Source organism: Podarcis erhardii (assembly GCF_964252035.2).
Source record: "Podarcis erhardii genome assembly, chromosome: 6".
Lineage (NCBI taxonomy): Eukaryota > Metazoa > Chordata > Lepidosauria > Squamata > Lacertidae > Podarcis > Podarcis erhardii.
Window position 1 is genome coordinate 26,996,327 of NC_138510.1, and position 15,802 is coordinate 27,012,128.

The 15,802-nt window shown below is 42.3% G+C and overlaps 1 protein-coding gene across 17 annotated transcripts in view; it reads left to right on the forward strand.

Moving 5' to 3' along the window:
- PTPRT (protein tyrosine phosphatase receptor type T) overlaps positions 1 to 15,802 on the forward strand; it is a 621,336-nt gene that overhangs the window by 475,131 nt on the left and 130,403 nt on the right. For all 17 annotated transcript variants that reach the window (XM_081867470.1, XM_081867484.1, XM_081867480.1 and 14 more), the window contains exons 10-11: positions 11,036 to 11,237; positions 13,470 to 13,572. In XM_081867470.1, the coding sequence (XP_081723596.1) occupies positions 11,036 to 11,237; positions 13,470 to 13,572 (305 nt within the window). The remainder of the gene's footprint in view (positions 1 to 11,035; positions 11,238 to 13,469; positions 13,573 to 15,802) is intronic.

Sequence of the window (15,802 nt, forward strand, 5' to 3'; positions counted from 1 at the left end):
CAGCATTTCCCTAGTAAGTTATTTTATTCTAGAGGATGATCTGTGCCTACAAATCTGGTCACAGAATCTGGCTACCAGCCAGGTCATCTTGTGATCTTTGCCTAAGAGGAGAGAATTAAGTTTATACTTGTCTGAAAGATTGGCAAGCCTCTTCAGCAAAGGATCAATGGTGTCTCTACAACTCTCAACATAAAAAGGAGATCTAAAAAAATATATGTTCGGGGCTTCCTATTTCCCCTAATGGGCAGGCACAAAGTCTCTGTGCGTACGGAACTCTTCTATAGGAGCCTTCCAGAACCGGTGAGGGCAAGGCTGAGCTTCTAGCAAGATTGAAAGCCCTTCTTGCATTTCTAGATGCGAGGAAATAGAGATATGTTGCTGGAGCGGCTACGTATCTCCCTAAATGGGATGTGAAGACTGGCAACATTAACCCCACTGTATGGGAATCCCTTGCAGGTGACTGCTGTGTCTGGAGACTATCATTCAGGTCATGTATCCACAGCAGGAACCAGAGGAGAGGAGGGAGGAGCACAGGGAGAAGAAACACCATGGTGCATCTGTAAAAGTGAAACCGGATGCCTTCATCTTCCCCAGCGGCAACAAAACGTGTCTCTCTTGTATCAGTCTTTGCAGCCACAGCAGGCATTGTAACTCTCCAATGGTTTGGCTTTATCCCCGATGGCACACTCTTCCATTGCCTATTGAGATAGATGGATACTAACAACAACATTTGAAAGAAATAGTGTGAGATACGTTCCTGTGGTGGGTGGAGGCTAGGGATGAAAGTGGGCTTGCCCAGAGGCAAAACAGTTCAGGGCTCAGCACTTAAGACTGACAATCCCCACTGCTGTACTAAATCATTGGAGGAGGGGCAGGGAGAACAGTAAACTCAATGAAATTCTAGGTACAGGATGACGACCAGCAGCTTGCTATAAAAAGATAAACAGACACATCTATCTCTGCCCGGTTGAAGAGGAAAGTTTTTGCCTGGCACCTAAAGGTGTATAATGAAGACACCAGGTGAACCTCCCTGGGGAGAGCATTCCACAGACGGGGAGCCACCGCAGAAAAGACCCCGTTCTCATGTCATCACTCTCTGGACCTCTCATGGAGGAGGCACACAAAGAAGGGCCTCAGAGGATGATCTCACAGTCCAGGTAGGTTCATATGGGGAGAGGTGGTCCTTGTGGTTTTGCAGTCCTGAGCTGTTTACAGCTTTAGATGTCAAAAACAGCACTTTGAATTGGGTCCAGAAACTAATTGACAGCCGGTGTAGAACTCTGGCGTGCTCCCTGGTGGGCACTATGATCTGTATGCAAGATCACTGGTATGTTCAGCTGTTTCAGATTATCTTCTTCTAATGAATTTTAACTTCCTGCTTAGCTTTATGAAAAACCCAAAACCGGGCTTGATAGAAAAATCCCTGAGCAGCAAATAAATAATCCAAGATTTAGCTGTTAAGTTTGATCCAGCTCTGCCTGCTAATGTTGCTCCACATAGGGCATTGTGTGATGGCTACAAAGATAAGTTTTATATGCCAGTTAGCTCAAATAGTTTGCATTTCATGTCACATCACATGAGGAAGTAGCAAAAACTGACAGGAATGTGGAAGCACTGAAGACTAGGGGGGTGGGAAGTGGTGTATTCTCCTAAGACCAAACTCCCTTGTCAAAGACAAAGGCTGAAATCAAAGAAAACACTTCCTTCCCAAAGCACCATGAACTCTAAATCTAGTTACGGTTTCACTTTGAGATAGAAATGAGTTAGCAGCACTCTGCAAGCAACTTGGCAGGAACATGTCAAATTCCTGGAAAAACAGACTCTGGGCAAAACAGGCTACCTTAATTCTTTTTCTTTTATATTTTGAAAATGGAAAGTAATCTTGATACAGGGAGCTTTTGTTAAGAAGCAGGATTATGAGGGCTTATTTGTTTGCTACGTGGAACAAGGAAATCAAGATTGCAGCTGATGTATTTACATTGGAAGCTGTTTACAGAATTGTATTGCTGGTTTTATCAAATGCATCAGGGCTCGAGGCGGGTACTGAGCCCCATGATAAGAAGATTCCACCTAAACATTAGGAAGAACTTCCTGACAGTAAGAGCTGTTCGACAGTGGAATTTGCTGCCAAGGAGTGTGGTGGAGTCTCCTTCTTTGGAGGTCTTTAAGCAGAGGCTTGACAACCATATGTCAGGAGTGCTCTGATGGTGTTTCCTGCTTGGCAGGGGGTTGGACTCGATGGCCCTTGTGGTCTCTTCCAACTCTATGATTCTATGATTCTATGATAATGACTTTGGTTTACAAGTCCTTAGTACTTTGAACAGAAGGCCAAATTTTTGCCGTAACTAAGCCCCTGATTCGGTTCATACCCAGTGGTGCCGTGAAGGCTAGGATACACGTCTAAAGTCCAGGCCCTGCAACTCTGAAGGTCCCCAAACAATGACAGAAAAGAAGCGGTTGTAGCAGGGAGCAGCAACATGCAAGTAAGTGAAGCACTCCACAGGCAGCTAAGACTGTAGCGAAACACATTTCCTCAGGATGAAAGTGTCAGTGAGCTCAGCATTTTGAGCTAGGGAGCCAATGAGGGCACCAGAGCAATGTAAGGTTGTGTCAACCCCACTTTCCAGCATTCTCACTAAGCCTGTGCCCCTAATCCTGTGGAACACCCTCCCACCAGATGTCAAGGAGATGAGTAACTATATAATTACATAACTGTGATGAGATATGGGGCTACTTGTGTGTGAGCGCTTACACTCTCAGAGTCTTGTAATCAGTTTCAAAACTGTCCCTCTCCGCGCAGCCATCGGTGCTTGGCTGCCTTAATCGCTGGCAGAATCCGTCAGTGGGCGTTTCCGGAATTTCTTCCAACATAAGAGTTCTTTGACAGAAACTCTACGCCTTGATTCTCTACGTGACAGCTCCCTGCGCAAAGTGGGCGTCCCAAGGGGAGGTCCTGAGCTCTCCCCGCTGTTCTCACTGGAAGTGTCTCGGAGCCGTTCCTCCGACTCTGTTTCCGCTGAAACTCTCCCTCTCCCCCTGCTGGTTCCCTCCTCAGCATCCGAGGGTCTCCTAGCATCCTGGAGCCCCTCCACCACTTGGAGCTCCAATGGCAGTTCCCTGACAATAACCTTTAGAAGACATCTGAAGGCAGGGAATCTTTTTTTTTTTTAATGTGTAGTGTTTTATTATATTTTTATATATGTTGGAAGCCACCCAGAGTGACTGGGGCAACCCAGTCATGTGAGTGGGGTACAAATATGATGATGATGATGCAACCATGCTTCAATCCTGGGGCAGGACATAGAGAAGCAGCAAAAAAAAGAGGGGGGGTAATTCAGTTCTAGGCTGTATCAACAGAAGAATAGTATCCAGGTCAAGAGAAGTAAGAGAAGTAATAGTGCTTCTCTAGTCTGCCTTGGACAGATCCCACATGGAGTACTGTGTCCAGTTGTGAGCACCACAGTTTAAGGATATTGACAAGCTGGAGTGTGTGAAGAAGAGAAGGGTGGCCAAGATGATAATGGCCTTATGAGGAATGGTTAAGAATGTTGAGTATGTTAAGCCTGGAGAAGACAAGACTTAGAGGTGACATGATAACCTTCGTCCAATATCTGAAGGGCTGTGACAATGCAGCTGTCACACAAGCAGTAGAATGTAATTCCATGGGTGAGCACCGACCAACATATTTGCAACTGCATTCTGGGCCAACTTGAAGCTTCGGAAGAATCTGTAAAGGAAGTTCCCTGTAAAGCACATTGCAGGAATCCAACCTGAATGTAGCTAAGGTGTGTGTCATAGCAACCTTTTATCTCTGACATTCTTCCCCATAGGAAGAATGCTTTCATTTGTGATAGACGATCTCATGCTTGGGAAAGCAGGCAGCTCTTCTTCTTCTTCTTCTTCTTCTTCTTCTTCTTCTTCTTCTTCTTCTTCTTCTTCTTCTTCTTCTTCTTCTTCTTTTGGTACAATGCAGTCATAGGATTTATGCCTCGATCAAGGTCATTAATGTCAGGAGAGATTTACTTCTTTTTGCCAAAGGTGAGCCCAGCTGAACTGTCACCAGTCTACTTTTTGAAGAGCGGCAGGCAGAGACAACTTAGTTGACCTGCCTCAAATAGGGACTAGTGATACCACCAAATTAGACAATAATGAGCCCGCAACAACAAAAATTCTAAGCTTGTAGTACTGATATATATTCAAAGGAGACCCCTTTCATTCCATCTCTTTCTCAAAATTTAACTTGAGATTATTTTGAGTGTGTGTGCTGATTTTGTGCCCATACAGTGTGCATTCATCTGCTATGCACACTGGCAGCCACAGTTGGCACATGCTCAGATTGCTTTAACCCCTTACACTCAATTAAACTGTGTTTGATTGCTGAGATTTACTCAAGCTTTTTGCCAAATTGGAAAGGCAATTTGCAATACTACACCTTTGCTCCAAGTAATCAAATTTTGCAGAGAATTTCTAAAGTTTGAAAAGGTAGGTATGCCTCCCTAGCAAGGGTGTGCAGCATATAAATGGGAAGTTTAAAGCAATTCACAAGTCCAGCAGTTTATAAAAAAAATGAAGAGCATTGTCTCATCTTTCTTTACCGTAAGCCCTGCAATTCCCAAATGGCAGTGTGAGTTACATCCAATTAAGAACTTTGAAAAGTAGTCAACTTCAGGGGCAGATATTCTATGAATGAAGCTTCAGCTTCAGGGCCTGTTATCCCAGACCGGCCCCAGACTTGACTTTAGTCCACAATGCTTAAGAATTTTGGGTTTAGTAGACCCAATCCGAGTCACATTGATTTGAGTCAAATTGATTCATTTTTTTAAATATATATTTCAACAATCCCAAAGTTTGAGAGTCAGTAGCACAGACATTGTAACCATGCGGTGATCTGTGGTGGAACAACCCCACTGAAGAAGATAACAGTGGTTACCCAGACTTTGTTGCTGGTTGTGAAGGGGGCCCCATAACAATTCAAGCTTCAGGGCCCCCAGAGTGTAAGTCCACCACTAGTCAACTTATATGTGCTGCTCTCCGATCATTCTGATGGCTGTTGTTATTATGTTTATCACTGTTATAATTTATTTATTTACTACCTTCTAAATAACCAAGGCAATATACACTAAAGATAATTTTGAAAAAACAGATAAAAACACAAAACCAGCAAATACATTTAAAACCATACTAAGTAGACACTGGTGGTTCATAAAACCCCATTTATCCAGTTGGAAAAACTGTAGGCCTCTTATGCCCTTAAACTGGGTTAATTTTCATTTAAGATGAATGCATGGCAGCTGTAAGAAGTGTGTTCTGCTGCCACCACATGTTGACTGAGAGCAGGGGAAAGAAAATGTCCTACGAGGGGAGGTTGTATGACCGTGAGAGGGAGACTGGCATTTGTATCTTCTGGGACCTCAACCATGAACTCAGCCCTCTCTCCCTCCACTGCCCATCAGGTTTGCCAAAAAGTTTATAATACTAGTTAATTAAACAGGAATTGTGAAGTGTGTGTTAAATGATTCCTCTATTTTGAAATGTGTATTTTATATTGAAAGCTACTCTAGATGTTGAAATGTATATTGATGCATTTTTTTGTTTTAAATTTCCTTGATGGGTTTAAAAAATCACATAAATAAATAGCAACCCTTTATTTCAGAGTATCAATTTATTGTAGAGTAATTGCAGAATATCAATGAACAATATGGATAACCCTTGTTTCATAGTGTCTTGGAACGCAACAGACTAGAGATGGGAGCTCAGCCATTATCTTTCATTTTATAAATTTTGATCTAGTGACCCTAATTACCCCAACACTGGACTACTTAACACAGCTATAATGGGCAAATAATTGTTAACTGATTCACAAAAACAGCAATAATCAAGGCTTCAAAAAAGAGAAATGCTTTAAAAATCCATCAGTCATTTAATTAGCAAAAGGGGGGAAACAGTCAGGAAATACAGTCCGCTGCCTTTATTTTAATCTTGTGGGGTTCATCAGTGCTATCCACATAATGAAGGATTATGCATGGATCTACAGGTGTGCTTGAAAAGCATTTATCATTCAATATTCACATTTGTCTCGAAGAAACTGAGTCAATGGTGGTTTCTAGGTGGGCGTTAGTTGTGGAATCAGCATTCCTTGTACATCCAAGCTTATCACAGCATCCATGCACCATTGTTGACTTGCCAGATCATAAAAAAACCAAATTCAGACTCGACCTTTATGTGGAAAATGCAATAAGTTGGGGGGAAATTGCCAATGACCTGTTTCTGATATCTGAACAACAATGCTAAGTCCAGTCTGGAAGGACCCAATACTTAATGCTAGGTGAGATGTAAACCGTACAAACTGCCAATGGAATGAATGAGTGTGCTGTTGTTTCTTGTTTGTTTGTTTTTGTTTCTTAACCTTAAATGCTTTAGCAATTGAGCTCACTTCTGTAGCAGCCACCCGATAATCCCTAGTTTATTCTCTCAACTGGTCTGCTCCAGCTATGTGTACAAGGCTGTGACAAGCCTCAACATATAAATAGCTCTGTTTCCAGGGTTTTGGCTCCCAGAAGAAGTAAAGAATTGGTTTCTTTGTTTTGTTTTTTTTAAGCCAAGAAGAGATGCATTCTCCAGAGGGCCAGAGTTCAGATGCTGGCAAGGTCACAAATGCAGTGATTTCTTAAGTCTCCCCTTTCCCTGCTCCTCACTTGTCAGTGTCACAAGACCATTTGGATTTTGTGGCATGAATAAACATTTGCAGCTTCTAGACTCAATATAGCATTGGAATTAGGACAGAAGGGTTAGCCAGGCTGTGTCCTGTGATGGGAAGTACACAGAATTGATTGCAACCTATATAGGGGAGGGCAATGTGATGAGGCTTATATTGGAGTTACCATAATAATTTGCATGCATTATAGTGGTGATTAGGTGTAACCTACACCAGAAATACCCAATTTCAATGTAAACAAATAACCACTTAGAACAAAGCATATTGTTTAAGCAAATCTGTACATACATGCTCTGGGGAAAACATAATTACTCTGCATCTAAGATTATTAACTATCTTTTCCCCTCTCCTCCCCACTTTCTTTGTCTCTCCCCCACCCCTGCCCTTGGCAAAAACTGGAGCTCTAATTTAGCCTGGCCTGGAGCTGTCCAAGGTACCATTGGAGCCCAGCCTGACTTCTGTACAGCTAAGGCCATTTCTCAAAACTGAACAGTGGTTCTCTTGCTGGTGGTAGTCTGTGGAAATCCCTCTAAATGGGATGTTTTGTGGTGGGGTGCAAACACTGGCAGAGGAAGAGGAGTGGGGGGGCACACCGCCCTGGCAGTGCAATCCTGGCAGGGTGCCATCCCGGCTGCCCGCCTGCACCGGGCGCCCCGCCCCCGCTGGTGACACGCCACACCCCCAGTATGCATGCCACATCCCTGTGGGTGGCGCACCAGCCCCACCCTCTCCTGCTCTCCCCCCCCCCCCCGGTGCCAGAGCATGAAGCTCCGCCACTGGGTGCAAGTGGCTTTAGATTTGCAGGATCCAAAACCCCATGGAAACCATGAGAAACTTGCTCCTAAGGCTACTTAGCTGTGCCTGCTTGGAGCTGACAAGAAAAGCAGAAATCAATCCCTACCTTCTGACCTGGCCAGTCCCTACCTTCAGGTATGATGGTGAATTTGCTGCTTCATTCAGTTGCTCCCTGGATGGGTTTTGTATTGCTCTATTAGTTCTCCTCTTTGATCATACTTGCAGTCAGGCTGATAAAAGGGTAGGTTTTCTATCACTGCAAGCAACAAGGTAGCTACTGCATTGGTGGATGTTTGGAGCATGTTCATTCATTGCTAAAATTGACCTAAACTTTTAAAAATGGGCACTGTGCAATTCATTGTGTCTCCCAACATGTTGTGTCCTGAGGGCAGGGCATATATCATGTAAGTGTGACCTTTACAAATGCAAGTCTGACGGTTAGAAAAACAAACACCTTCAATCATTTGGGAGGAGGGGGAAAACTCATAGAAATTCTTGTTTGGAAAAAAAAAATAATCAAAATACAAATTATTGGGGACCCACAGTATGATTTACTGGGATCAAATCACACAATATTTACCAACTATGGGGTAGGGTATATTGGACCATGTATGATACATGGCAACTACTGAAATAGAGGGAGTATTGCACTCTTGCCTAGGTAATGCACTGACACCAGTGAGAAGTTCCCAAGCAGCTATTTAAGAAATAGCTGGAAAAAAGTGATCCAGTTTAGGACTGTCTCAAAAAGCAATCTGCCCCCACCCCCCTGCCAAGTATACACAGATTAGACTCAGAATTGGTGAGCATACTTCACTTCAGGAGATGAGGATCAAGTCAGTTCATATTGGACTCCTCAGTGATCAAATTCTCTGCCACCCCTCATTTGGCAACCACTGGAATTGGATGTTAGAGAGGACTCAAGAACCTAAGCATCTGTTTTTTAATACCTTCATTTCTCTTGCAAAAATCTTGCGGCAGGGGATTAATTTTGTCATGGGAAGTAAAATCCCATATGTATTTTTATTAGCACTGTTGCTTGCAGGACAAGGAATGAGTGTTTATTTTATACATCAGCTTGTAAAATTCCATGGCACTTTTTCTGAGCCATGTCCAATAGGCAAAGCATGGAATGCAAAGCCAGGCACTTTTAGATGCCATTGAATTCAATGGGAGATGGTTAAGCCTTTGCATAACACCTTCGTTGATATCAACAGGATGCAAAGCTGCTCACCTTTAGCTGGAATAAATATAAGAAGCCACTTTACACTAAGTCAGAACATCGGCCCATCTAGCTCAGCACTGTCTACACTGAACAACAGCTACTCTCCAGGATTCAGGCAAGGAACATACGCAGAGATGCCAGTAACTGAGCCTGGGACCTTCTGCATGGAAAGCGGGAGCCCTGCCCCTAAGCTTCCCATGGGCCACTTAGTGTATTTGTTGCCTACAGAAATCTCTACATAACAATATGTTTGGCATTGATCAATCAGTAGCACATTTCCTGATTAAATCCATTTGTTTTAGATAATAGAATCAGCCACATTTTGCAACCTTTCCCCATTCTCATGCCACCCAGGTGCATTATTTAACATTTCATACTTTCATATTCAAAGGATTTTGTTTAGCTGTTTGTTTGGCATGCAATATGTTCCTCCTAATATAAAATAATGGTTTCTTTCCCCCACCCCAAGACTTTCTTATAACCTGTGAATTTGATTTTTGTGAAGCCCTTCATAAAAATTTGAAGATGTGTGTATATTAACATACATTGATTTATTCACAGTGTTATATTACATATAAGCGAGGATCCTGTAATATCAAGAAAGGTTAAGGGAGCAGTAGAGCGTGGTATATTTTATTGACAGTTCCACCGAAATTGAGCCACCTTTATATTGAATTTGGAACACAGAAAAGAAATTAGCTGGTAAATAAGTCATGAGGTTTACCTCTGAATATGTGTGTACATCTGCACAGTGGCCATTGATAAGTATAATGGAACTTGGACAGAATTTCAAAAGGTGTGCTTTAAGCTTGTAGCTCTCCAAAGGGGTGTTAGTAGCTGCAGCAACATATTTATTCATGAATATTTGCTTGGGTTTGTACTAAAGTGCCTGCTTTCTGAGGTGTATAGCAATTCTGAAAGCCAAGGACAGTGATCAGAAGAGGAGGAGGAAGAATCAAGGAGAATTGAATAAGTGGTCTCTGGCTTGCAGCCGATGCTTTCTCAAATATAGAAAAGCACTGAAATGCATAGCAAAGGTTTATTAAACATTTCACTGTTTTGTATTTGACAAGCACTGTAAGCCAGAGGCCATTTAGCCCTAATGAAACATAATGAAGTTAGGGTTCTTTCATACCTTCTTCTTCTTCTTCGGCGATCACTCATAGCAGAGTAATATTATCTTCCATAAACATGGTTTTAACAGTGTCTGTAAGTGTCTGTGGAGGCCAGTTCTGGATCCACACGTCCTTCCACAGTGGAGACCTAGGTTTCCGGGCGGGAGTTGATCACAGTGAAGGTTTTCCAAGCATGCCTTCCTCTTAGCACGTTTCTCCCTTTCGTCCCGAGTGCGAGCTTCTTTGAGTCCCATGACACCTTTGTAAAGGCTATTCTCTAATTGGAGTGCTCGCAGGCTAGTGTTTTCCAGTTGTTTGTGTTTATGCTACATTACCGTCATCAAGACCCAGCATTGTGTGGCCAATGTCCTATGTGAAACATCAGCTATGAAAAGTAGCTACAAAGGTAGGAAGATACCCACCCCGTTGTTGCCAGCTCATTTGAATTGGGGAGCTTCCTCAAGCTTGGTTAGAGAAGCTTAGGGATTGCTCATCTTCCTTGGTCCTAAAAGCTTTCCTATGCCATACCTGTGTCAGTTGCTCAGAGGCTGCCTAATTCCCCAGATACGTACAAACCAGCTATTGTATGAGCTGTGGTTGCTACTGGAATGGGGGGGGGGGAATCAAATAAGACGCTTTGAGGGGTGATTGCAAAGGTACAAGGATCTTGCTTTACACAGTCCCAGTCAGATGTGAGCTTTTTAGATAAACAACTTTCAATCCATATATCAAAGCACTATGAAGTGGAACATTTGTAATCTAATTAAGATTGATAGTGAGATCACGTGTTACCAGACCAAACTGGTCTTGGATATCTATGAGACGAGTAAATTTAGCAAAAAGCTTTGGGTCAATCTTGAGATTTATTGATAAATAGCATCATTTTCTGACATTTCCCATTAACCTGCTAATATGTTGCAAATCACTACCAAAAAACAACAATTTAAAAAATACCCTGTGACATTTACAATAGCATGTACAAACGGTGTAATTATGATCTGATGAGAAGAGCTGCCGGGTGCCAAGTTATCTAACTTAGGACAGTTGCATTCGTATCACATCTGCTGTATAGATTTTTCCAGGCATTCTAATTGAAAGTTAGATCTTTATGGGAATAGGAAAGGGAATTAGTAAAACATTACAAAATTACACAAGACCTCTGATTTTCTCTTTCCTTCATTTCAGATTACATACAAGGCTGTTGGGTCCCTAGATCCCACCGCTGACCTGTCTAACCAAAGAGGGAAGGTCTTCAAACTAAGGAATGAAACTCATCATCTCTTTGTAGGGCTGTATCCAGGGACTACTTACTCATTTACCATCAAAGCCAGCACAGTGAAGGGCTTTGGACCCCCAATCACCACAAGGATTGCAACTAAAATTTCAGGTACTATACTGCGAAGAAAAGAGAGATTTCAGTTTTCACAGGGGTACAGACAGTGGGGTAGTCCTCTAGAAACTCAAAGCTCGGGTGTTGTATTCAACTGGGGATAATCTTGGGGAAATACAGGCTTTTAAGCCAATGTTGGTTATACTCAGAGTAGACCCACTGAAATAATTGACATTACTCACTTAGGTCCATTAATTTCAGCTGGTCTACTCTGAGCGCAAGTTGGATACAACACTCAGTTTCTTCGTATCTGCTCTAGCAGTGAAACTAGTGGTACAACAAACCATCTAGCACTGTCAAGGCTAACAAAGAACTAGTCTCAAAGGAAGCTCTTCAGCATTTGTGAAATGTGGTTTTTTCTCCCCCCAGTCAAGCACTGCTTCCTGGATCCATTTACCATAAGCCAGGGATTGCTCTTGAAAAGATGCAAATCATACACTCTATCACTGAGCTTTGTGCAATCTCAGTTTTCACCTGCGGAAGCTCCTAGTGGTAAATGTCTTTGAGATTTATGACTAAATTATACTAGTAGATGAAAAATGTTTGCATTTTCACCCAGCGAGGTGGCATAGTAATACTACCTCCCTAAACATTGGATATTATGAATTATAAGTGATTGCCATATAGAACTCATTGCGCAAAACCTTTTGCCCATCCCCAGCCACTTTCTGCTTAAAACATTTTGTGATTGGGGCTCATGGGTACTTTTCTTTTGGGGTGTAAATAAGAGCATGAATATTTCTTCCTGGCTACTAAGAGGGCTTAATCCTGGTTGTGGTCTGTGTAAAGTTCTGTTAATATCACTCCAAGCTGTGTTTAATATCATAGGTGGTTTGCTAAATTTATGGGGAATGGAGCCTTGTGGGTTCCCATTACATGGATCCCATACAGTAAGGGATGTAACTCTGAGGTGTGTTTAAAAGTCCAGCAAGTTTTAATTGAAGAACTACAAATTCCCTTAATTGTATCACTCTACTACTACAGTTTTACATTTATTGTACAAATATATATGTGGATAGAGGGGGAGAGATGGGTTTAAGAGATGGGTGAGTAGATCAGCCCCAAAGTTCTCCACAGATTGGCAGCCATAATCTGTTGGTGGGCAGACCACTCACTGGCATCTCTCAGAGTTTCCCTCCAAAGAATCCCAACATGGTGTTTCGATTCTCCCCAGTTTATCAAGCTGTTTGGGAATGTAGTACAGGAATTTACAGAATGGCAACATACTGGAGCCATTTGTTGGATAAAAGGCTCTGGCAAGAGATCAGTTGCAAGTCAAGATCTGAAATTGCAGGGAGAGCAGAATAATAAATAATTTTCTTCTGCATCCCTTAAAAGCATTATATAGGAAGCTGAGCAGAATTCAAGCAAAGAATTGCTTGGTTCCAAACCCCTTTCAATCACAGATGGGATCAACATCCAAGAGAGGATCCCGCTGGGGAAAGGGGAGAAGGCAATTTCTGTCTAACCCTGCTGAACTCAGTGCTGTTTTAGAGAGTCCCTCAGCCATCTAGAACAGATTTGTAGGGTGCACAACAAGGGACTTAGTGGGAAGGGAGACTTGGCAGATGTAGATATGAGTGTTCTGTGAGTAGCAATCTGTTTGGGGGAGACTTCTCACAGTGGGAGCCAGCGGCGGAGCGAGCCAATTGGGTGCCTGGGGTGGTGTGTGTGCCAGCTGCCCGTGGGGCGGGGCAAGCCGGGACAGGATGCTCCGTGGAGCCTCCGAGGAGTCTGCCTGCCTCTCCCACTCAGCCGCCCTACAGCTGAGGGGGAGGCAGCGGGCAGGCCATTTGACACAGCACAGAGCCAGGAGAGGCATGTGGCTTGGACGCACTGCAGGCCCCATGGTGAGTGCCACCCAGCATTTTGTCACCCCCCTTAGTGGTGACACCCAGGGCGGACCACCCCTACCGCACCCTCCTTCCTTCACTGCTGGTGGGGGCAAACTTGGGATCCCAGTCATTTTCCCTTGGAACTTTAAACATATCCAAAGCTATACTAAGGTGTCCTACAGTACTAAGGTTGAAGTCAAGAGTGGCTAAGAATAGCTTAATGTCCAGCTCTTCCTAATTGCTTTAAAATAGCAATCAAGTGCCCAGGTCATTGCCATCCAAGAATTAAAATTGCAGTGTCGATTCTCAAATGTCAATGTACCGTGACTAGCTTCAAATCTCATGGCATGAAAGAGATCATATTTAACCCATGGATCTCCCCTCTACTCCACAGCACCATCAATGCCTGAATATGATGCAGACACTCCTCTGAATGAAACAGAGACAACCATCACAGTCTTGCTGAAACCTGCACAGTCTCGTGGGGCACCTGTCAGGTAACATGCTCTTTTCTTCTCAGCTCTCTCTTCTCCCTTCTTTTACAAACATTCAACAATACATGCTTTTTTATATTAAAACATGGCTTATTTTAATTCCACATTTTAGTTTTCAGTGTGGCTAACAGGAATTGCAATGATTTTTTAAAATTAAAAAAAATAGAAACAACAAAAAACCACTAATAATAAAAAGCAAAGACGCAGAGTAAAGCAGAAAGCAAAGGTAGAAACACAATAAATCGTCCATGAAAAGCTTGAAAGAATAATGTAGCAAATGTCCTTCAGGAAAGGATAGGCAAACTAAGGGCAGTTCTGTTTCTTCTGGACTTCCTGGACATTGTGTTTCAGAAGATGGAAAATTCTGTTTTGGAGGCATTTGTTTAGCTCTGAGTAAAAATTTGTGCCCAGTTTGTGGACAAAAAACTGACTCCCCACTACCACCAAAAGTGTATGTGGGAGGAACCACTTACTATAAATATATGTGGAACCCTATTTTACAAACTGAGAGTTTGAAGAATGTGTCCTGTCTAAAATGTTCTGAGCTAGGCAAATCTTCATTCTGAACCACATAATCAACAAGAAGGTTCAGAGAGTACACTAATCTGCACTGGTGCTTTTACTAACCATACTTAGCACCAACAGTTTGTAATTATGGATAGCTACTTAGGTATGTGTGGGACGCGGGTGGCGCTGTGGGTTAAAGCCTCAGTGCCTAGGACTTGCTGATCATCAGGTCGGCGGTTCGAATCCCCGCAGCGGGGTGCGCTCCCGTTGCTCGGTCCCAGCGCCTGCCAACCTAGCAGTTCGAAAGCACCCCCAGGTGCAAGTAGATAAATAGGGACCGCTTACTAGCGGGAAGGTAAACGGCGTTTCCGTGTGCTGCGCTGGCTCGCCAGATGCAGCTTTGTCACGCTGGCCACGTGACCCGGAAGTGTCTCCGGACAGCGCTGGCCCCCGGCCTCTTGAGTGAGATGGGCGCACAACCCTAGAGTCTGTCAAGACTGGCCCGTACGGGCAGGGGTACCTTTACCTTTACCTTTACTTAGGTATGTATGCCTAAGGACTTCAGTATTTCCAGTGGATATTTTGAACTTTCTGTGAACAGTAGATCCCCATACCATAGCCAATATTTGTATATGTTGTTTCCAACATATGTTGTCAAATTCCAGTTTCTGTCAGTTACAGCCATCATGGCCAGTAGTTAGGGGTGGAGGGAGAAATACATAAAAATGTCTGCAGGGCACCAGGTTGGAGAATGCTGGAATATAAAAATATACTTCTTTTTTGTTGTTTAGTATATAGGAGGGGAAACTTGTAGCTTTATTAAAAGTAATATTCTCTTGTATTCTAGATACAGTACTGTATAGCAAATGTAACTTTAGCTGACTTTGAGTGATTTTAGAAAGATATTGAAAAAGAGAAAATTCCAAAATAAAAAAAATTAACAATGTTTTTTTCATATTTCATTTTACCACCTGCTGTCATAAGTGTTGCTATTTTCTTTCTTTTTTATTGAACAATCTTTACACTCTTCACTTTTTTAAAAAGTCTAATTTACCACACTTTTCCTATATTCAATAAATGTCTCTGTGGAAAAATGAGGCCATTATGAAAACCTTTCTGAGAATACACACACACACACGGACACACACACAATAATTATTATTTGACTTATTATTCTACTTATACAGAGGTAATTGAAATGTCACAAATATTATATACATTATTTCCAGAGTCTGATATTTCTATTACATTAATAATATTTTCCTCACATATAGGATACAGGTTCTTTTGAAAAGTTAACCAGGGTCATGGAAGACTTTTCTTTCCTCAACCCCTACAAAAGTTTGCATAGACCTGAAAATACACCTCTAAGGAAGGGAATGCTGTAAATAGTTTTGGTTCTGTGGTGATGGTGGTGTAATCTATAATTTTGCAATTATAAAGTACCTAAAATTAACCAAACACAGTATGTATATTCATTTGGTAATTTCCAAGGTGGCTTCAAAGTAGTAAACAAGTGTAAAAACAATTACAAACACACACAATTAAATACACAATAAAGCAAATTTTCAAAACATTGAAATAAACTACCACAATTAAAATGTACAATAAAACATGCTGTCAAAACAGCACAACAATAAAAACCAGTTACAATATTAGTTAGAAAAATTAAAACAGGGAATTCGAGACAGGGAATCAGGGAGATGCTTATTTAAACAGGTGTGTC